Here is a 22,268-nt window from a genome sequence, read left to right on the forward strand (position 1 = left end):
ACGAAGAACACCTCCCCTCCCCTCTCAAAACAGAATTTACTACGGCACTCTCAGATGTTAAGAACCATTAGTATCCCCAAATGCCCATCAAAAAAGTACATCAACAGAGAACCCACATGAGGTCTGAGTGTTGGGGGAAGCAAGAGGAGGAACAGGAAATGAGTTCATTCTTGAGAAATGGGAACAAACGTTTTAATTAGGAACTATGATCTTTACATGTTTATTCTTATTCATGCTTACATCAAATTCTTGATGGGTGATGGCTGCAGCTTGAATGAAACAGCCTACTTCACAACCTAGGTACCCGATCTGCTATTTAGTATGTTTTGCAGGACAGTGATATATACTCATATGTATCCATCTTAGTTCACGTGCACTGGCCACTGGGTGAAGAAAATAGCTTAATTTTGGTTGATAAATTTAATAAACTGCTTCATTCTAAGAAATGGGAATCTTCTCCCACTCTAGCACTGGTGGTTGAACATGGAGATTACTCCACCTTCAACGCGAAGATGCTACCTCAACATGGACCAAGAACATAATAAGGTAGATCTGTTTCAATTCAGTTGCACTACTTGCCAAGATTTTAGGGGCACAAAAAGTCATTATAAACCCCCATGAACAGAATACATCGGCAGTAATCACATTTGATGATGTGACAACGATCTACTTTCACAGTGTTAAATTTCAAATTCATGTGGAATTGGAGTTCTTTCTTTCTAATGATGTCACGGCACAGAGAGTAACTACCATGTAAATGTCATCATTTTAAGGGGCAATTGCAGTTCCTTATATTATATACCAAAAATATTTTGGAGTTGGAACATACATAAACTAGGTTTCCAGCAAGAAGGTAACAACAGTAAGGGAACAATGAAGTTTCACATTCGAGGCCATCTGTTTTCTACACAAAGAATTCTAGCATTCTAGAACATTCTGGTCTTCCAAATTAGCCCCATCCACTGTCAAAGTGCCTCTCATCTCCACCCTTTCTCTCTACAAACACCTATGCTTCTTACCGAGAAATATCACAGTCTGAAGAGTAGCCAAGCTGTTCCATCTCCCAGCTCAACTGAGATGCAACTTTTTCATGGCGGGGGAAATACTCCTGCAATCATGAAATAAGAAACCCTTTGTGACTGACATTCATACTAAGGAACAATTATATCACTGCGAAGGCCTAAGCAAATGGAGTCACATGTATGCCTCTGACAAACTCATGTTCATCAGTACTTTTGTTGGTGTATTTAGTTGTTTACCAGTGTTTATGGCAAGTACATGGGTTTCTACATGCTTGTTACATATTCAAGAAATGCATTAAGGTCCTAGAGGTCAAGAAAGGGAAAAATTGTCAAGAAAAAAGGTTAGAATGTGCATAATAAATCTTAGCAAGCAAATCTCAAGTTCAAACAAGATGTTTCTTTGATGGGTTTTAAATTTTTAAGCAAGAAACAGGTATCAAACAGAGCAGGCTCCAGCACACACAAGTGAAACAACCCTGATACTGTACTCAGGTTTTGATATATAAGAATGAAACGTACTTCACCTTTTTCCAAAAAAAAAAAGAAAAAAGGTACACATAACCTTATAGCTATAGGCAGGTAGTTCCAAGATAAACAGTAACAGTGTTCTTCCATGGATCAGATAAAAAGGTTTAGAAACCATTACCTCCAATTTCTTCACTAGTTCCTTTGCTGTAGGGGCTGAGACAATAATATGGCGTGCACTTGGACTAATAAAACCTTCCTCTACAGCTTTGTCAACAAATGACAGCAAGGAGTTGTAGTAACCATCAACATTCAATAAGCCCACCTGTAAAGTTGGAAAAATGAATGAAATTGCAATTCTGAATATATGTTTAGATACTTTACAATGAGTTTTGAGATATGAATGATTAAAATTGATAAGATGTACAACCAAGTTTTGAATTTAAAGCTCTGCCTATTTCATTCTAGAAGAGGGAATTTTTGTTTTTGTTTTCAAATTGAAGTATTTCAGCTATAACTTTGCCTCCTTTTATGGCAAGGGCTCTGTTTCTCACCCCTTTGGCATAATGGCATCCACACAAATGCAGCCTAAAGAAAAGGGACACTTCACTTGTGGACAGTGACGGATCCAAGACCTTTGATCAGTGGGGGTAGGGTATCCAGTGAGGAGGATGGGTATCCAATGAGGACGAGGAAAATGTTATCCATTCTATTGGGATCTTACAGCCTTATACACAAGAAAAATGAAAATAAACTTATTTGAAACTGGTGGTCTTGAAGACGCCATGAGGATATGTCTCATTACTCAATGAGAACGAGGAATATTGTCATCTCTAGATTTGAAGAGACGAGGTAGAGGAATGAGATTGAGCTATTGAGGGATGTGAAATGGCAAAAGAAAAAGAAAAAAAATTAAAAGTTAAAATCCTAAATCCCAAACCTCATAACTTGTCAATATGGAATAGAGACATAGGTGTCATTCTTCTATATTTTTTCTTTATTTCTTACCTATTCACCTCTAAAAAAATAACCCAATTTAAGAAGCCAAGCAAAATTTTATTTGAGTGGGGGCAATTGTAAAAACATTTAAATTTCTTCATAGTTTTCATAATTATATAAAACTTTTTTCAAATCTCAATGGGGGCAATTGCCCACACTGACCTCTACATAGATCCGCCACTACTTAAGGAAGTGCCAAAAACAAGACTTACTGGTTTATCATGTATGCCTAGTTGAGCCCACGTTATCACTTCTAGTAGCTCTTCAAGAGTCCCATAACCACCTGCATACATGCCATATGGTTTCTTCAATCTTCCATAGTATTAGTAAAGTCAAACTATCACATGATGCATTGAAACAAATTAAGTAAAGCAAGAGGTGAACAGTCGAACACAAATTGTGTTTAAGAATGCATGCCTTAACAACAGTGATTGAGAGAGTTAAAAGGATGGTCACTATGGTTTTACTTTGTCTTACTTCACAGAAGATTAGAGTCATTTACTTTGACTAAGGTTCAAATTAATGTAACTACCTCTACCCAAAAAAAAAAATGTAGCTGCAAAATATGCTTTTGTTGTGGCCTAATTGATTTCATGGCTTGCTGAACTTAAAAGATCCAAATAAGCCTCTTAAGCCCACATTTTCCAAGACATTTCATTTATTATTTGGCATCCTATGTGGAAGTTTTTTTTTTTATTTTTTTGGTAATAACTTCCCCCTTAACCCCTTTTTCCCCAAAGTACTGGTTGCGGGATTCAATTCTGCATCAATGCTGGAATGAACCAGCTAACACACCAACGAGCCAGCCCTCGGTTGGTTCTCTGTGGAAGTTTAATGAGCAAAGAATACGCCACTTAATGGACAGAGCATTATCCACTCACAACAGCTTCAGGAACCCAAGAAGATGAAAATGACTGGTTTGCCCCTGCATAACCTTGGTCTTTTCATTGCCAGAATGTCTTACACTCCGGTGAAAATTACCACCAAACCTTCAGTAAAACTGAAGGAGATCTGTTGCCACCAGTGGGTGATAGTTGGTAAAACAAATTGGTGAAAGTATTTATGGGATTTCTTTTCCTTAATTTGGCATATACATTAGTACAGAGTATTAGTGTTATCAGAGCTGCTGCAGAACTATTTCGTCCAAAAAAAGAAAGTAAAAGCCACATTGACCACTGAAGTAGTGTTATTCAGTAGCCCTGATTTTCAGTGTCTGACGTTGATGGATCAGTAACTAGGGTTTCAAGGGTTGCTCTGTAATCATGGGTCTTGGGGTCCGTGAGAGCAAACTCAAACAGTTGTGAAAAGTTATGTTGGGTACAGTTGCTTTCACACCATTTCCATGTATAGTAACAAAATAGAACAGGCTTAGAGACAAAATATTGCGCTACTTCTGCTTTATTTTTATCTAATAAATATTTCTACTACAATGGGTGGAAGACTGTTTTAATTGTTTTTCTTTCTCTTTCCTTTTCCTTTCATTTTGGATAGGATATCTGGCTAGTGGTTAATAATTGTATGTGCATGAATTTATTTATTTATTGCTTTAGCTGTTAGAACTTAGAACTTAGAAGATCAAATGAAAGCATTCAACTTTAAGTCGGGGAGTGCTTGAGCACTCTACAATACAAAAATCAAATAAGGATCATTATCAAGTAAAGTGGATATAGTAACTTAAGGGATCATCTTATGCTCTCTGTTTTATTCGCTCCTTTTCTCTTTCCAACTTTCTGAAGTCAAAAAGAACCTTTCTGCAACGTTGCAAATTTAGCACTTGCAGTATCTTCTTTCACTTCTGAAAACTGAAAACAGAAATTCAAAATAATAACCTTGTATATTAAGCCAAGTTTAAGAAGATAAGAAGAGGAATCTAGAACTCCACTTGGGTGGCAAAAGTTTTTGAAAATAGTGGCATGTTTTGTTTCCTTCTTTGTTTTATGAATTGCAGCTCATATGTCAAGCAAGGAAATGAAACTGGTTTTTACTTGAAGCCAGAAGCTGGGGAATTATTAGAGTGATTTTTTGGTAGGGATGGTTAGAGAAACAAAAAGTTGATGGGATTTCATCTTTCAAAAAGAAGATTACATTGAACAATTGGGCATTTATCAATCTTTACTGTGTTTGGGAAGTAAGTGTGAATATTGGCCGAGTCTCAGGATTTACACTAACCGGGTAGTGCAATAAAGGCATCTGACTGTCTAGCCATCTCTGCCTTCCTTTGGTGCATATCTGCAACTGCCTTCACTTCCCCTACTGTTTCACCACATATCTGCAACAGGGTACGAAGGAAAAGAAATCAAAATAACCGTTTAGAGAAAGTTGGCCACGGACACACGAGAGAGAGTGAGAGAGAGAGAGAGAGATTTCAAGGCTGCAATTTTTCAATCAAAATAAATTTTTATGGAGTGTTGTGCAAGGTAGAAATAATGAGTGATGCAGGATATTGAGCTCAACCAAAGTCCTCTACTTATTGAAAGAACTTCTTTCATGTGGAGACTAACTGAAACAACAGCACTCATTAGGAAACAGAAGGAAACTGAAAAAAGAAAGAAAAAAATAAAGAAAAAACAAGAGAAAGCGCGAAGTGTAAAGGATAGAACAGAGAAGGAGAACGAGCAAACAGAAAATAGGGGGAAAAATCCAAGTAGAGGCAAACTGAAAAAAGAAAAAAAAAACAGTAGCTTCTAGGACTGTAGCTATCAATCAGAAGTTATAAACTACCCAAATAACCAAGTGATATGATGGGTAACTCCATTAACCCCACAAGGCCACATGTGAAAATTAGAAATTTTAAAGGCAGTCAAAAGCTTTTATTCTCTCTCTCTCTCTCGTTGGAATCACAATACTCCAAGATCGGGGAAAAGCTAAAAGGGGGGGAGCCAGATTTTAGAGACAGTACCCAAAGACCAAAACCCCAAAAGAAAAGCTAAAATAAATGGAGCAAATAACAAAGTAAAGTAAAAATAACTACATTTGTTCATCTATGAAAAGAAATACAGAGAAATCTCTCTCTCTCTCTCTCTCGGGCAGGGGAGTACCCTCTCGCCTTTATCCTTTTCTCCATTAAGACATAAAAAGCTTCAAAACTTTTTTTTTCTCAGTAGTTATAGCAGGCATACCTCTCGAGGCATGAGTGTCTTGGGAATAACTCTGGACGGAAGACAATAACATGACAAAGTTGAGTTTTGATGAAGAATACAAATCAACAAACCGAAGTCAAATTAAACTGAAATTTCAATTTATTATAGAGAATTGTAGACGGAAAGGAAGCTAACCCAATGACATGCCGACCACCATTATAAACAGCTTGTGAAACCAAACCCATCAAGCCCACACTTCCTCCTCCATAAACCAGATCAATGTTCCTTGACACCTATACCGAAGAGAAACCAGATTAAATAAAATTTGAACAAAACCGTTTTTTAAGTTTCCAGAGAGAGAGAGAGAGAGAGCAGAGGCATTTAAAGTTTACACGTCAGTGCATCAATCTCAGATAAGAGAGGAGATGCAATTTGGGCGATGAACACAACATATGATTACGAGTCCGATGAACACAACAGATAAGAGAGGAGATGCAATTGGGTCACTTGATGCAAGCGGGTTTTGAAATATATAATAGTTTCCAGTTGTATTTTGAGTCTGCTTCGTGGTTTCGATATTCCAGATGCAAACCTTACATGTCCATCTTGTGTATTTGTACGTGCGACTGCGAGCAGCGTACGTGTTTGTGCACTTGTATGTTTATGTTGTGTCTGTACGTGTTTGTGCTCTGTTCTCGCAGAGGCAAGAAATATGTACAAAGGAAAATGGAAGATTGCTTAGCTTCAAGTCGTTGAGAAAACACAGAACAGAGAAACGCATAGCGACACCAGCATACCATAAATCAACACATGTAAACCAATCTTCTAAAGCTCCACTAAATCCAAAAGAAAACAGAATGAGAAACAAAACTCTGTTCAACGAAACAATCTTGAAGCAAAAGCCTGTGACCAAATTAAACTGACAGAACAACAAAAGAGTGGCGGGAGGAGGAGGAACGAACTAAATCAACTTCTAATGATCTCCTTCCAGCAATACCTATCAGAACTCCAGAAAAGGAAAAACTAAAACTGAGCTAAAGCAGAGCCTAGTCTCTAGCAAGAACCAAATTTGAAATCCTGTATAAGCTTCAAAAGCCTGAAAGAGAATACAGATGCAATAACACATTAAAATGCGCAAGCAAAAAAAAAAAAAGAAGAAGAAGAACAAGGGAAAAAGACCTAAAACAGAGGCATGCGAACTGACAAGATAGAAAGAAAACGAAAAAGAAAAAGATATAATACCAGCTCCCTCCCAAGCTCAATAGCAGCATCTTGATAGCTGCTCTTCTTTCCGTTGCTACTCCCACAGAAGACACAAATCCTTTTGAATTTGGAGAGCTGCATTTCGTTCTCCATCTCCATCCTCTCTCTCTCTCTCTCTCTCTGTCTCTCTCGTCCCTCCCCTATAATGTCTACTCTCTGAGATGTCACCCTCTATCTTTCAGCTGCTCTACCTTTAAATTCTACTCTCTCACACCCAGACTACGAATGCTAAGTGTCTCCACACAATTGAAATTCTGATCCTCTCTTTCTCTCTCTCTCTCTCTCTCTCTCTCTCTTATGAATCGCAGCAATTTGCAGTATCACAACTCACAAATACAATACAAAAAGCCCGCTACTCCCCACCTCTGATCACGCCAATTTATAAGCCGGGTCACACGTGCGCACACAATGGCACGCCTATCTCCACCACATGCAATAACTTACAAAAAGAAATTGCTAAAATATGTTTAAGGTTTGGTTTTGTATATGGATCTTTAGTTTTAATAACCAACCTCCATATTTGTAATTTGTTGCTTGGTTACACTCCTCCATGTTGACACGTGGGAACTTGATTGACGTTCAAGTGGGTCCATGTTTTTGTCCCACTCACTCGCTTTTGCTTTCCCTCCTTAAAGAGCCAGCAAAAGATAATTGATGTTTTCACTTTAAACAGTGAGCTAAATGGGTCTTTAGTGGAAGCTGAAATTGAAGAAAGTGGTTTGATTACTATACCTTGTAATGGTTTACTGTTTAATTAATAAAAAACACAACAAAGCACTAAAGTAATTCATTTCAGCCCATTCAATCGTTATCCAAACGGCCCCTAAGGTTGTCTGTGGGAGGACAATACGATAGTGAGCTACTGAGCTACTGAGCTACTGAGCTGTGAGCCCCAGCTTCCTCGCCTTGCCTTGTGATAAAAGATTTTCCGAAGAGGCATGGATGCATGTGATGAGCTGAGAGGCCTAAGCGTGGTCCCAAACGCAGGCTTAGCATTTTACCTGCGTCTGCGTGTATAAATATATAAATACGTGGTGGGGTGTTGGGTCTGAATGCAAATGATCCCTTCACAACTGGACAATCTGGGTATGCCACGTCATCCCTCCATCAAGGTGGAAATTTCCATGTAATTTTTTTTTTCATCAGTAAACACTAAAAAGAAACAGAAGAAGCAAGTAAATGGGGCTACTCTTATTCACAAAGAATAAGTGGTACAAAAAGGGCCGTAGAATAAAAGAACTGGGGCTAAAGTTGAATGAATTAAAATGTACTTGGAAGTAAACCCAGATAGGTAATTCACATACGTACACTTAGCTAGGCTGTAGTAGGGACTAGCTTCAATCTATTGCATCACTAACTTATATGTCTACATGATGAACTCGTACAAAGAATTCCCTCACATGCTCTCAAATCTCAATTGGTGGAGGGGGGGGGGGGTCCAAACCAAACCAAAGAACCCATAAGGGCATTTAATGGATTAACTGAAGCTTTGGTCGGAATTGGATACGTCATCCCATCAACATCACCGTTGATTGGAGATCATGGTGAAGCCCTGAAATCTGTGAGTGCGCTTATCAACCATATCCATTCATCTCCCAGAGCTAGCAAAGAAGATGGAGAGAGAGAGAGAGACACAAGTGTAAAGTGTATAGTGTAGAGGTAGGTTCATTCACATGATCCTATAGCAGTATTGATGATTGAATAAAAACATATGTAGGTTAGAACCCTAACTGCTTGTAGCCTCATCAACCTACCCTGACTCGACATACTTGTTGTAAGCAAAGGAAACAAATGTTAATATTTATTGGACACGCCCACGCTCACGCTCCGAGCATATTTTCCCATCCCTCAATGGACCTGGACCAAGCATGCTGTCTCCTACCCCCCCATTCCTCTCTACTAACTAATTTGTATTTGCCTCTTCTCCCCCTATCACAAGCCCTCTCCCCTCTGCCCATGTCTCCCCTATTTCTCTTATTTTATTCTAGTTTCCATGGTCAGGGTAGAGGGTAGCCAGGAAGAAAGGAACAACTGATGATGAACCAATTACATTAAACTAATTGCTTAATATAATACTATCATCAACTCAGGTCCCTAATCCCCAAACAACCTTTCTACTTCTTCCTTTCTGCTTGGGCTTCTCTCTTGGCTTTTTGGCTTCTCCCCATTTCCTGGTCCTTCACACCTCATTCAACTAATAAAATTTTCTTAATTTCTTTTCTGGGTTCTAGCTGTGCGTGCGTCTGCTGTGTGTTATCCATGCTCTGAGCGCGTGCGTTTTTGTATGAGTCTATGTGTTGGTTTTGGGTTTACCCCATAAAAAATATGCAAATAAAAATGTAGTGGATTAAATCCCATAAACATTCCTCTAGGCTTCTACTCCACTTCCTCTCTCCCTTCTCTACTATTTTATGTCTTAACCTTCATCTGCTTATTATTTGACCGACGTACATTCCACTAGCCTTGGGAAGTTAACCTCTGAAACCTGTTTTAAGCCTCTAAATATTGATGAAATAGATTAAAAATACTTAGCTCACACAAGCAACAGATGCATCAGAGCTTTCTCACTGCAGATTGTAAACAAATTCTAACTTATGTTTCTCAGCAATCATTTTCTTATTGTTTTCTCTGCTACTGCTAGTCATGGTTATATTTGTAGGTATGTCCATCTGACTGTGAGAACAGAGAAGGCTAAGTAGGTCCATCTGCAGTGTTGTCTCCGTGGTGGTCGAGTCTGTTCCGGGTCAGGATAAATCCGCCCCTAAACTAACAAATAAATATAAATATGTAATTCAGTTCTGAACCGGGCCCTATGGGGTCATAATTATTAAATTTAAACATCTAGGCATAAGCAGCTGGTATGAGATAAAGGGTATCTTTGTAAAATAAAGTTGGTTCCGGTTTTAATCGGATCACAGCATAAAAAATCGGTTCTAACCGGCATATAATTGGTTCAGAATTTAGTTGGTTCGTACGGTTCGGTTCAGTTGGATCCACCCGACCCATTCACGGCACTATTCCTTTTTTCAACGGCCACCTCAATCTTCACCATCTAATACGTTTCCCAATACTGCTCGGGTATACAAGACCCATAACTTGGATTCTTTCTGTCTCGGTTCATGAATAAACCAGAGAAAATTCTGAAACCAAGGAGACTATATCCTTTTTTTTTCTTCTTTTTGGAAATCCCAGAAAAAGAAACTTAAAAAGAGTGTTTTGGCCATTCTAACAGGGTTTTGCATGGTTGTTTCCAATAGGGACACAGGAATAATCCGGGTGTAGGGACTAGAAGTGCAACTTTGGTCGAGCTGGGTTGAGAATTTGTGAATTTTTAATGGCCCAAACCCTAATTCTTCTTCTTGGCAAGGAATCAAAACCCTAATTCATGTCATTCTACATAAAAGATAAGTATATAACAAAGAAGAAGTTGGGAGGAGTATAAATACAGATATATATATATATATATATAGTATAAATATATACAAAATAATACAAAATATAAGGTTTTGTACACTACACATTTGTATTTATACTCCTTCCAAACTGACTCTAATATTTTTCACTCATTATGTTTCAAAGAATCCTTCATTCTTTGACAAAATTTTTTGATAAAAAATATCTTGTATTGAGAAGGATGAGGATACAAGCAAAATTCAAAATATCAAAATGATACACTTGATATGAGCATATCATATCGTATTTTTGCATTCCAATAAACCTGTTTATAAGTATTTTTACAAATTCCTTTTTTTATTAAATTATATATATTTAAAATTGATTTTAGAAAAAATAAAGGATATCAAATGCACCTCTGCCGATACACAACACATAAGTGCATCGATAATTTGAATTAGGGTTACAAAATAAATGAAACCCCTAGTGCTATGCAAAGTTTCTTTGTACAAAGGCATTTTCGTCAAATTGAATATGACTCAAGGCATCAATAACTGTAAACCCTAATTTAGTATTATAAATACTAACTTTCTGCTAGAGCTGTAATGGTTGGTTGAGAAATATTGGAATTACGTAAGGATCCTTGGGATCGATATACTGAACCACGTACAATTGACATAGTGCATTGAAGTAGACTTATCAAAAAGAGAGATATATGTGAATAAAGTTTTCATGATTCATATTTACAATTGACAGCCACAAATTTTACTCAGAAAACATCCAAAATAGTTTGATATGCAAAATAAATAAATAAACAAATGGAGTTTCTTGTTTGGGACACAATACTTCTAGTTAAATCTGTTCATAGGCCGGGTCAGGCTGGGTTTGGGTCAAGCTTTACCTCTTTATTAATATAATACATTTAGGCCTGAGTCTAAGCCTAACCTGACCTTCAGGTCTAGATCTTGACTTCAAGCCTGACCCTCCTATAAAGCCTGAATCCCGACCTGTAAATTGGGCAAAAAGATTTTTTTGTTTTTTTTTATTCATTAAAAATTAATTTATTTATATTAAATGACCTTAGAACCCGAAAATTTTGAAAGATCTCATTATAACTTGAGAAAAGAAATATATTATATGTTTTTTTATTATATAAAATATTGTTGGGCTTGGGCTCAAGCTCAGGCTGAACTTTTTTGAGAAAGCCTGAACCCGGTTCAAAAAAAAGTCGGGCCTAACATTTTGGGCCCAAACCCGACAAAAAATGAACCAGGCCAGGTTGACTCGTCAGACTACCCGACCCATAAATAGGTCTACTTTTAATTGAAATGTAAGGGGGTATTCAACAATATGGTTGGTTTTTTTAGAACAAAAACAACATAATTTTTCTGATATCGCAGTTGTTTTTACTTTCAAAAACAAAGCAACCATCTTATTATGAACACTCCCTAAAGCTCTGCTAAACTTTTAAGGGTTTGTAAGAGCTGTATAGACATTTTCCCCCACCGTCCTACTTATTTATAAAGTTAAAAAACAGACATCTGAGACCATGTTTCATATGCTTTTTGGTTCCAGACTTCCGGTATATCTCTATTATTGAAGGACCTAATCAATTGTCAGTTGTGGGTCCTGATCTTAGTAGTAATTTTCTGGAACAAGTACTAACCACAGCTTCTTTGCTTTTCATACATCAAATTCAAACCAACAGAACGACACCTATGTTACAGAGCTTTAAGCCATTTTGTGGGCCTCGTGGCGCCATACCCAAATTAATTAGTTTTTTTTTTTTTTGAGGCAAAAAATTAATTAGCCAAATTGTATCCCCATTTATGCATTAGTCTTAAGACTGAGCATCTGATTGTACCCAAAATTTATTCTCAGAAATGAATCTCAAATAGATTCTAGAAGGGTGGTCAGTGGTGGTCATGTTTGTTTGCAATTTCCTCACTATCTGAATCTTTGACCTAATATTGAATTTTCATGGTTCTTATGAGCTGACCAAATTGAGCTAACATTGAGATAGTTAGGTCTTCTTTTGCTTATGGGCTTTCCCTTTTCATGGAGAAAGTGGGTAAATGAGAGTTCGTGTTATTGGGTGGGGGGTGGGGGTGTTAAAATCCATGGGCATTCTGTGAATTTACATTATCAACCAAGCATTGTTTGCTGTAATAATTTTTTTTTTTTGGTATATATATCATGGGAAGCTATATAAAAATGTGAAAAGTTTTTAATTAAACTAAAATATAATGGAAAAGATATTTCCCATAAACAAAATTGTAATATGTCTGATTAGATTGAGCAGGACATGTAATATAATAAAAGAAAGCATGCTTATTTTTCTTTTTCAGCAGAGCTTGAAGCCATGCTGCAGTGGTGGCCCTTCCCACTCCTCATTACATGTGAGAGCACATCTGTTGTTGAATGGTGGTCCTCCACATAATAATAACTGAGAAATTTGTCACTGCACATTCAGCTCGCCTAGAGTTAAAAAAATTTAATAATATTTACAAAAAAAAGAACAGAAATAATCTGTAATATTTCAGTTAAAAAAGTTCAGTGAAATAAATAATTATAAAATTATCCTTAAAATCAGGACTAGGCCAAGTAGTATAGGATTTCAGGCCCACGGGGTCGGATTTGTGCTAGGGCCTAAAACATTGGGTCTGACCTTTCTGGGCTTGAATTTTCTCAAAAAAACTTGGCCCAAGCTCGAGTTCAACTTGATAATGTATTATATAATAAAAATATATTTTATATAATATATATAATATTTTTTTCTTTATTATTCTTCTTTTTTAAGTAATAGTGACATCCTTCATTATTTTTTAGGTTTTGAGGTCTTTTAATATAAATAAAATATTTTTTAATTGAATAAAAAAGGAAACATATATTATTTTCCAAATTTTTTATTGGGTTTGAGCTCGGGCCCGGACTTCGGACTAGGCCCGAACTAAGACCTAAGCCTGATGATTGGGCCAGACTCGAACTCAGGCCTGAATATATTCGTTAATGTAGAGGCAAAGCCCGACCCAGATCGGCCATGAACAAGTCTACAAGTAGCTTAATTTGTAATTACTTACTTTTTTGGTAAAAAATACTTCAGAAATCAGAAATGAAGAAAGAAGAACTAAATAAAAAAAAAAGCAAGTGATTTATTTGTGGTGGAATGATGAGATTAAAAAAAAAAAATAGAGGGATCCCTGAGCCGATACGTGTACAAGAAGATGGGAGGAGCATGAGAAACAGAGGTAAAAGTGGGGAGGTGTCCCTCGGTCGACAAGTGTCTCCACCAATCCCCCAAAAAGGGTGGACATCGACGTGTACCATTGGGTAATGAATGAGACAAGACTCGTAGTTGGTGGGAAGTGTTAAAGGCTTAAAGCATTGTTTGAGGGCAGCAGAACCAATGATGAGGCAACACGTCTCCCCATGCCAATTTCTTTGTTTCGCCAAATTTGGAAACCCTCAGAACCTTTCTCTCCCTCTTTTCAACTTTCTACTTTCAACTACGGAAAAAGACATTTCCACCATGCAAAGCTCTCTGCCTCTCTCTCTTTCTCTCACCCTTGCCAACTTAGAAGTTGGAACGTCATACTGATGACTCATGACTCATGACCCCTGCCCCTATCAAATTGACTAAAACGCCCTCGAAACCATTTTTGGTTTTGTGATTTTTGTCTTTCTATCTCCCCACATTTTATGATTTAATTATAAAGCATCACCGGTTTCCATCACTACCACTGAGGCAAAAGGCACTAAGGCACTAATGGCCCATTTGATTGTCGAGAAATAGTGGGATGAGAAGGGATGGAATGGGAAAGGATGGGATGAGAAAGGAAATTTTATTTTCTCATTTTTGGTATCTTGTGTTTAATTGCTTAAACTTATTATCCTATAAAGTTTGTTTCCAATGTTTGGTTGATGAAAAAATTTTGTAGGAAGAAGTAGACGCTAGAAGCCAGATTTGGAGCTCAGACGTTAAAATGAATGGAAATGGCTGTCAACATGGAAGAATGATGCATCTAACAGTAGATTTACCATTTTTCTAAGAATGAAAACTGGTATGGAAGACCAGGGATGGTGGTAGACGAAGAGGTAAACGTTGGATCTAGAAGAGGTAGATGCAAAATCCGAGTTCATTTTAACGTTCAGTGCTAATAAAGCTATCAGATCTGGAAGAGGTAGATGGCCGAAGCCAGATCTGGAGCTCATGTGTTAAAATGAACGGAAATGGATGTCGACATGGAAGAGCAACGCCTCTAACAGTAGATCTACCATTTATCTGTGAAGGGAAACTAGTCTGAAATACCAATGATGGTGGTAGACGAAGGTGAAGGAGGACTCATTCAATGAAAGAAGACCAATATGGTACAAAAATGGGCGGAAATCGCAAGAGGATACCAAATCTGAGCTTACCTTTCAAAAAAATCACTAGAGATGGTGTTGGTGAGATGACTATTGGACGGTGTCTGACAAGAAGATGGCACTCTCTGAGTTGTTGGCTCGACAAAATTTTATCACAAAGGCCTCTATTTTCCTTTCTCAGCAGGGTCTCACCATTTTGGTATGACCCCGCGTATTTGTTTTTGGGAAACCCCGTCCCAAGCCTTTCTCTTCTCATCCTAGTTTTTCTTTCAAAACAAACAATAGAAAAATCGATTATTCTTCAAAGATTCTTCCCTTCCCATCCCTTCTCGGCAACCAAACATAAACATACCACAAGGCACTAGCTTCCTCTAGTCTTCTACTTTACCTCTAGCAATCAGTCATTAATTAATTATGGGATATTTGGTAAGTCTTTTCTTTCCAAACAATCTTTTCGCATCTAAAAGCTAAAATCTTGGGTTCAACAGTTTGATAAACCAGGGTACTTACCAAATAGTGTTCATCTTTAAGATAAGACATTAAAGACCCCAAAAGCTTAATATGTCTTTTGGGGTCTATTAAAAAGAATCACATCTACACACCACAATTATCATTGCTAGGATCAAGGATGAATGGTGTTTACTTGGTGGAAGAGCGGAGGTGGTTCAAAATTTCTTGAACCCATTGAGGGCAATTCGGTCAGTCAACAAAGGACGAAACAAATATGCAATTGATGATAGCAATGGCAAAAGGGAAGCAAATAATATCATGTCTCTTTACCTCTTTTATTTACCTGAAATTTGAAAATTGAACAAGGAGAATGTGGAAATCTGAGTCATAAAGAAATTTGTGTTCCACTGCTCCCACTAACTATCAGCTAGCCTATCAACCATGCTTACATATATACAAACTGAGAGAAGATTAACACCGTCCCTTTTTTCTCTTCCACAGTACCACTCAGACTGCACCTGCAAAACCCTTAAGATTCTAATATAAACATCTCCCTTGATTCTTAATACATTTGATGCTTCTACAATATTCCAACCTCACACGTTTTTCTTTTCTTTTCATTTTTCTCCAATCTCATACACACACTCACACACTCTCTAGGTTCTGATAAATCAGACAGAGGCCATTATTGTCCTTTTAGTTTTGTCCTTCTTTCTTTGCTGAGTTTGTCATTTTTTTACTAAAAGAGAAGTCTACTAGTCTAAAAACACGGTCGTGAGTGGTGATGGATGGGAATGAACAACAGAAACCAGACTCAACCGGTAATTAAGCAACTCTCAAAAACCCTAAGCCAGTGGAAAGGAGTTGGAGTGGGTGTGTGGGTGGGTGGGGTTCAAAGACTGCAATTCTCTGCCAACTTCTTATTGTCAGTAAAAGAAAAGGAGTATAGTAGATGACAAAGTGAGCAAAATGCAGTACTGAACCCTCTTAAAATTGAAGAAAAATGTTTCCATATATCCATATTCCACTTCTGATCTCTCTAACCCACTGTTTTCAAAACTGGATCGGACCTGAAAAACCGAGAATCAGTCATCTGATTGGTTTTGTTTTCCTCTAAACCACTTTTTTCCCTCAAAACCGTTGATTTTGATCAGCAAACCGTTGAACCAGCCAGTTAATTATTCGAACGGTTTTGACCGTTTTCTAATTTTTTAAATTTATTTATTTATTTTTTATCAGAACGAATCGACTGTTCAGATCAAATGGTCAGACCATTCGAACCAATAACCGGACGCCTGACCGATTCGGTCACCATTTCGTTTTTAAAAACCATGCTCTAAGCACAACACCTAAAATTAATCTTGTGAGAAGAAGCACTATACTAATTAATCCAAATAACATGGCAAAGAAGGATAATTACAAAGGCATAAAAACGAGATACAGGGTGAAAATATATGGTTGCTATAGTAAGAAATGATTTTGGGTGCCCATAATTTAGCCATAGATATGGCCATGAACACAAGATAGCTAGATATATTTATATTTATAGTTGAGACAAAGCTTTTTGGATGATGATGATATGGTGGTGGTGATGGTGATAGGAAGGAGTGAGGAGGAGGGCGTTGAAGAAAGTAATTGAAAATGCAAAGTGTCCGGGTGCAATAACATGTAAATATAGTGATGAAAGGGGGTATGAGGGGATAAGGATAATTTGTCTTTGGCCAAGAGTGCTTGGAATCTTCCATACGAAAGGGAGATGCCTTTCTTTCTAAGTTTGCATGCAACAAGACAAAACTCACACTATGTGTGTATTTGGGTGTGTGGTGGGGTGACAATTTTTCAGCCGCATTTTTTCCTTTTGGTTTTTGTCTTTGTTTTTTCCTTGGATGACAAGATAGGATTTTTCTTCCATCCTTGTTTATTGATGTGCATGCATCTGTGATCAAATTGCTTGGGAGCTGGGTTACTTACTACTACTCTATTATTATATTAGAAGAGAAGTAACTCTAAACTCTAAAGTGTGTAAGAATCATACACGTGGCAACATAATTTGGCCCAATATGAGTGGTCATGTGTGACGCATCAGCTTTGTTTAAAGAAAAAGTTTTAGCCAAAGATCCCTAGCTAGATAAATGGGCTGCTATGTATCATTTGTTGGGGTACGCTGTACGCATGCGCATATATATAGGGCTGATGAGGACATTGGATTAAAAACAATGACCATCTCCAGCCAGGGAAAACTTTGGCTGTCTGGGAGATTCACACTTTGCCCCATTCATTTCCTCTGAGTAAAAGAATATTGGTTGCAAATACACTTGTACAGTTTAATTTACTCCACACGACGCATGGTATCGTGTCGTGCACACAGCAGGAAGCTCTCACTCTCATCAAACAGACCAAACAGTTTTCTCCAAATAGTTAAAAGTGTTTTGTTCAATCAATGCTGTTGATTAGCCACATAATCCTTCTATGTGGCAGACGAAAGAAATTAATAGATGGGGGAGGCGCAAATTTCACTACTTGACCTGATGAGAGAGAATAGAGTACCGGAGAAGGAACTGGTCCATGGATTAATTTATGGTTAAGTGATTTTTTTTTTTTTTGGGGGGGGGGGGGGGCTCAGTACTTGAAGTTAGAGAGACATGTAAATGAAAGAAAGGTGGAATGTAGGGGCTGGGGCTAGCTACTAGTTCATGTGACATAACTGAAACTTGTAACACTTAGTCATTTCAAATGATCTTTAAAGGCGCAGAAAGAGGTTGAACCAATCACCACCAGGCCTTTAAAACTGGCATTTCACACGGACATAGACATGGTGGGGCAGTGTGGCATGTGACCACATACACTCACTCACTCTTGGTAGCTAGTAGCTACCCAAAGTGAAACTAGAGAACAATAAACAACAATTGACCTCACATTGCAAAAAACTCTCTCTCTCTCTCTCTCTCTCTCTTTCCTGAGTCCTGCCTGTCTACTTGGACAAACTAATTAATCACAGCTGGGTGGGTCTGGGCGTCTGGGTCACCACCCAAATGGGCCTCTAATATAATCTTTCAAATAATTCTAGGAATAATAATAGGGGGGCAGAGTGGGAGCAAGAGAGGTGTACATACAATATAATTGGGGGGGATCCATTCCATGCAGTCCGCCTTTTAGATGGACAGTTTGGAAGCCATCAAGCCAGCTAAGCTCTTCATGAAAAGCTCTCAAAGTTATATGGCATAACGGAATCATTTGGTTATATCTCGTACCCCATTCTCAAGTACACATATAATTTCAACCGGTCGGATGGTTTGGCCCTGCTGGGTCCTCCATTGTTTGGCTGTAGGTCCAGCTTGTGGAACGTAGTTGGAAACATGTATTCAGTGCAATGTGCTTATGTACATGGCAAGAGAGAGAGGGCGGTTGTTTCGGAGGAGAAAGAGGAGCGTTGGCACATGAGAGACCCAGTGCCTTACTTCTCTGAAAGCTTGTCCCCTGATTCCTCGGCCAAATTGAATGATTCCAAGGACTTCCCATCAGTGGGTGCTCAAACATCTAACTCTCACTTCCACTGCCTCCTCTTTCCATCATCCATCTGTATGTGTCCCACCACACACACTTCATTACTCCAATTATGTCTACTGCTATTGCCACTCCAATCTTTTCACTATATATTTCCCACTCCCCCCCCCCCGACCTTAATTTGAATCCATTACTATTTATAAATAATTTCAGTAATAAACATAATAAGTGGCTATAGCAAAAATCAAAGTGGAAATGGGGATCATCACACCACATAACTACTTAAGTGGCTTCCAAGAAAAAAACAAAACAGAAAACTACTTAGGACCCCCACTTTCATCAGCTAATTAATAATCCATCCATCTTTCCCTGTGTGACGACTTCCATTTTCTTTGTTACAATTATTATGTTTTTGTTTTCGTCAATTAAAGTAGAACTGATGAACTGAATCCACCTAACCCCCACACCCCGACTTTTATTGCTTTGAAGTTTGCATTCCCACTGGTATCAGAAAGCGACTTACCATTATCACCAGAGGATCCTGCCGATGGAAATGCAACCTTTTGTTTAATGGGAATGGGGTCATACATATATAGATATAGATATTTAACCTTTGTAAATTAAAATGGATGAATCTTCATTAATTTCAATGCATATAGAAATAGTTAAAGATGTCAGTGAATGGGTTTTAATTAATCGAGGCCCTTTGTTAGAAAAACAAGAAGAAAAACCAATTAAAGCTACTGTACAAGATCAGAAAGTGACCATCTGTTTTTGTCAATATATCATCCATCCCTTCACACAACTTATTGAGTTATGAATATGGGCTTGTGTTATGATGATGTGGGTTGTTGGATCTTGTTGTTGGTTCGCACATGGAGGCATGCACAAGTGTTGGGGAAGAGGTTATAATTGGAGAGGAGCATTTTTAGGGTTCTGAGTTTTTTTGTCTGGGGATCAATGGCATCTCTCTCTCCCTCTGTGATACTTTAGAATTAATGACGGCCATGATCAGAAGAGGCCCTTTTTGATGAGTCCTCAGCCCTGTCACTAACTTGCTTGTTATCATCATCATCATGGATATCTTTCGAAAGCACAAAGCAGGGTGGCTAACTCATACACATGTACAACAGTGGCTAGGCACGACATATCTTGGGAACTCGAGTATGTTGTTGACCTCCTTTCTGGGGTGAAGTAATAAAATGGTGGGAAAGCGGGAGATATGACTGAGTGGCTAATCCAAGTGTCGTCTCTATCCACTACTGGACTGGACTGGACTGGACTGGACTGCCTGATTCCTATATACTGCATCCCGATTCAATTGTTCTGCCCTGCCTCTGCTGCATGCATGCCTCGCTCTATACACATTCATTTTCTCCCAAAAAAAGTGGTTAGATATGGATAAGGTAAGGCTTTGAGTCAGAATCTCCATCTGGGGACTGGCCGGGGTTCAGCTATCAGCCCGTCCTCCTGCTTCAAAGTTAAGAAACTACACAACCTGTTCTGCTGCAGATCATCAATCACTTACATTTGGCCTCACTATTCTTAGATGACCAGTCTTTTAACTACAGTAGTTTAAAAAGAAAAGAGTTGCTACATTGAATGTTGGCAGACTGAAAGCCTATGTAGCTTCTGTTGGATTCTATGTTACATTTGACATCTTCACCCACTCCACTGAAAGCTTTATATAAAAGTTTCTGAATATATCTCTTCTTTACATTGTTTTAGAGACATTTGGCTATATATGTAGGGGAAATCAGTGGTACCCACTAATTTGTTTCTATGGTTTCAACTTTGGAAGAAAACTAACTGAAATCAACAATAAAATAAAAGGGAAATTTAGAGATCACAGCTTGTTAATTTTGCTTTTGTTGGTCAAGGTAGAGTCAAGGACATTATTCAGATAGATGGGCTTTGGGATTTGATATCATATCCCCTTGCCTTAACCACAGTCTCACCCTTCAATTAAATTGTCTTATCCAATGATAATGAGTGGCTTGACCTCAAGAAAGGAAATAATTAATGAACACCTTATCAAATGATTATTTTCTACCTTTGCTTTATTATATCACTAATCAATGCTTTTAATTCTAAGCCGCTTAAAAGTTAAAAGCACTTGTTTATTCTGTTATTATCTCTATTAACTTTTCATTTCTTTCTATGTTTGCTTTTCCTTTTCTCACAAGTATTCCAAACTTACATAAGCTGATAGGGCCAATAGTCATTAGTCAAAGAGGGCCCATGTCAACCGACATAGCACACACCAAAAGGCATTCCAGCGTGATAAGGACACCGTTGCCCAAACTCAGATAATGTGTGTGTGTGTGAGAGAGAGAGAGCTAACTTAGAATTTGGGCCCACTCTTTCCGCTTCTTGATTCAAATTGTCCCTCTTTTAAGTGCTATTTTATGTTTCAGCCTATCAATGTGTCTACCACCCTATCTATCATGCTTTTCATATAGGTCATGAGTTAAATATTTTTTTTTTCTTGGTGTAAATATCTTCCCTTTTATCTTCATTATACAAGTTCAAATACATATTTGCAGCAAAGAGAGAGAGAGAATCAAATACATTTTTTTTTTCTTCTAAGTAATTATTTTGCTGGAATTATTATTGCTATTCCATTATTGGCTAGGAGAATTACAAGTGTTGTAAGACAAAGCATAAAATCCCCATAAACAAAAAACAGAAAAAAGAAAGAAAGAAAAGCACTAGTTCCTGTCTCTCTATTTTCGTAATAATAATAATAAAAAAAAAAAAACTTTCTTTTCCTACTGAACTAAATTCAAATTTTCTTATGCTTTAAGTCAAAGGTTACAGTCTTTGAAAGTTCACCTAGAATCATTGGGCTCACATTTTCTCCTTTTGTCTTTTGTTCCATCCAAAACCACTTTTGAAATGTTTGGAAGTGAATTAGTTAAGACCCATAACCAGGTTTAGGATAGAATTATACAATTGATCCCAATGCAATAAAATATAGGCAATTATTTTATGAAAATATTAATACATGATGGACAGCGTAATTAAGAAGATACAGCCAAAACTTAATAAATAGAGCATGATCCAAACCATGGAATTATATTTAATTACAATAAATTAATCTAAGTAATGTTGTCAATGGGCCTCCCTGTAAAATTGTCTTCCAACAATTGAAAAGTCTATGCTTATTTAAATAAACCCACGGGTGTCTGACATAAGCATAGTTGTGAGATTTCAACTTGATAACCATGACCACAGACAAAAAACTCTCGGGTTAATCCGTTCCTATTAAGATACAGCTTTGGTTCTTCAAATATTTCTATTATAATAATCACATAAAAATTTAATATATATATATATATATATATATATATCTTAAATATTAATAAAAAAAAAACTAACTATAACTGATCATGGGAGTAAAAGTGAGTGATTGATGCAGCAGTGCTCCCTGCAACGCAATGTCTTGGCACTATTCCCCTTCATGGTTCATCCACTGCACAAACAGTTACATACAAAATAAAAAGATAAAGATGAAGTACACTATCTTCTTATTGACCAAACAGTTTTAGTATTTTCTACTGTGGGCTTGGACCTAAAACTCAACGAATGATGAACCCACCCATAGAAGAAGTAGTGGGATAAGATAACAGCCCTACATTTTGAATCATTTCCCTCCCTGAGAGTAACAAATTAAATGGGCCGCGGACCATGTCAACACACAATCAACCTTCTTCAACAGCTAAGG

General features: G+C 37.6%; 1 protein-coding gene across 2 annotated transcripts; it reads right to left on the reverse strand.

Moving 5' to 3' along the window:
• Positions 1-760: 760 nt before the first annotated feature.
• On the reverse strand, positions 761-7,182 carry LOC104594879 (cytokinin riboside 5'-monophosphate phosphoribohydrolase LOG1). Of its 2 annotated transcripts, XM_010255414.3 has the most exons (7): positions 6,809-7,179; positions 5,762-5,859; positions 5,606-5,636; positions 4,656-4,755; positions 2,699-2,769; positions 1,669-1,812; positions 761-1,108 (listed from the first exon to the last, which is right to left on the reverse strand). In XM_010255414.3, exons 1-7 carry the CDS (start codon positions 6,926-6,928, stop codon positions 1,016-1,018), a joined length of 657 nt encoding a protein of 218 aa, XP_010253716.1. In that variant the 5' UTR covers positions 6,929-7,179; the 3' UTR covers positions 761-1,015. The 2 variants fall into 2 exon arrangements, with proteins under 2 accessions (XP_010253716.1, XP_010253717.1); XM_010255415.3 differs by lacking the exons at positions 5,606-5,636; positions 5,762-5,859 and having other exon boundaries at positions 6,809-7,182.
• Positions 7,183-22,268: the final 15,086 nt, after the last annotated feature.

Source organism: Nelumbo nucifera, chromosome 2 (genome assembly GCF_055504915.1).
Source record: "Nelumbo nucifera cultivar China Antique chromosome 2, China Antique-T2T, whole genome shotgun sequence".
NCBI classification, from domain to species: Eukaryota; Viridiplantae; Streptophyta; class Magnoliopsida; order Proteales; family Nelumbonaceae; genus Nelumbo; species Nelumbo nucifera.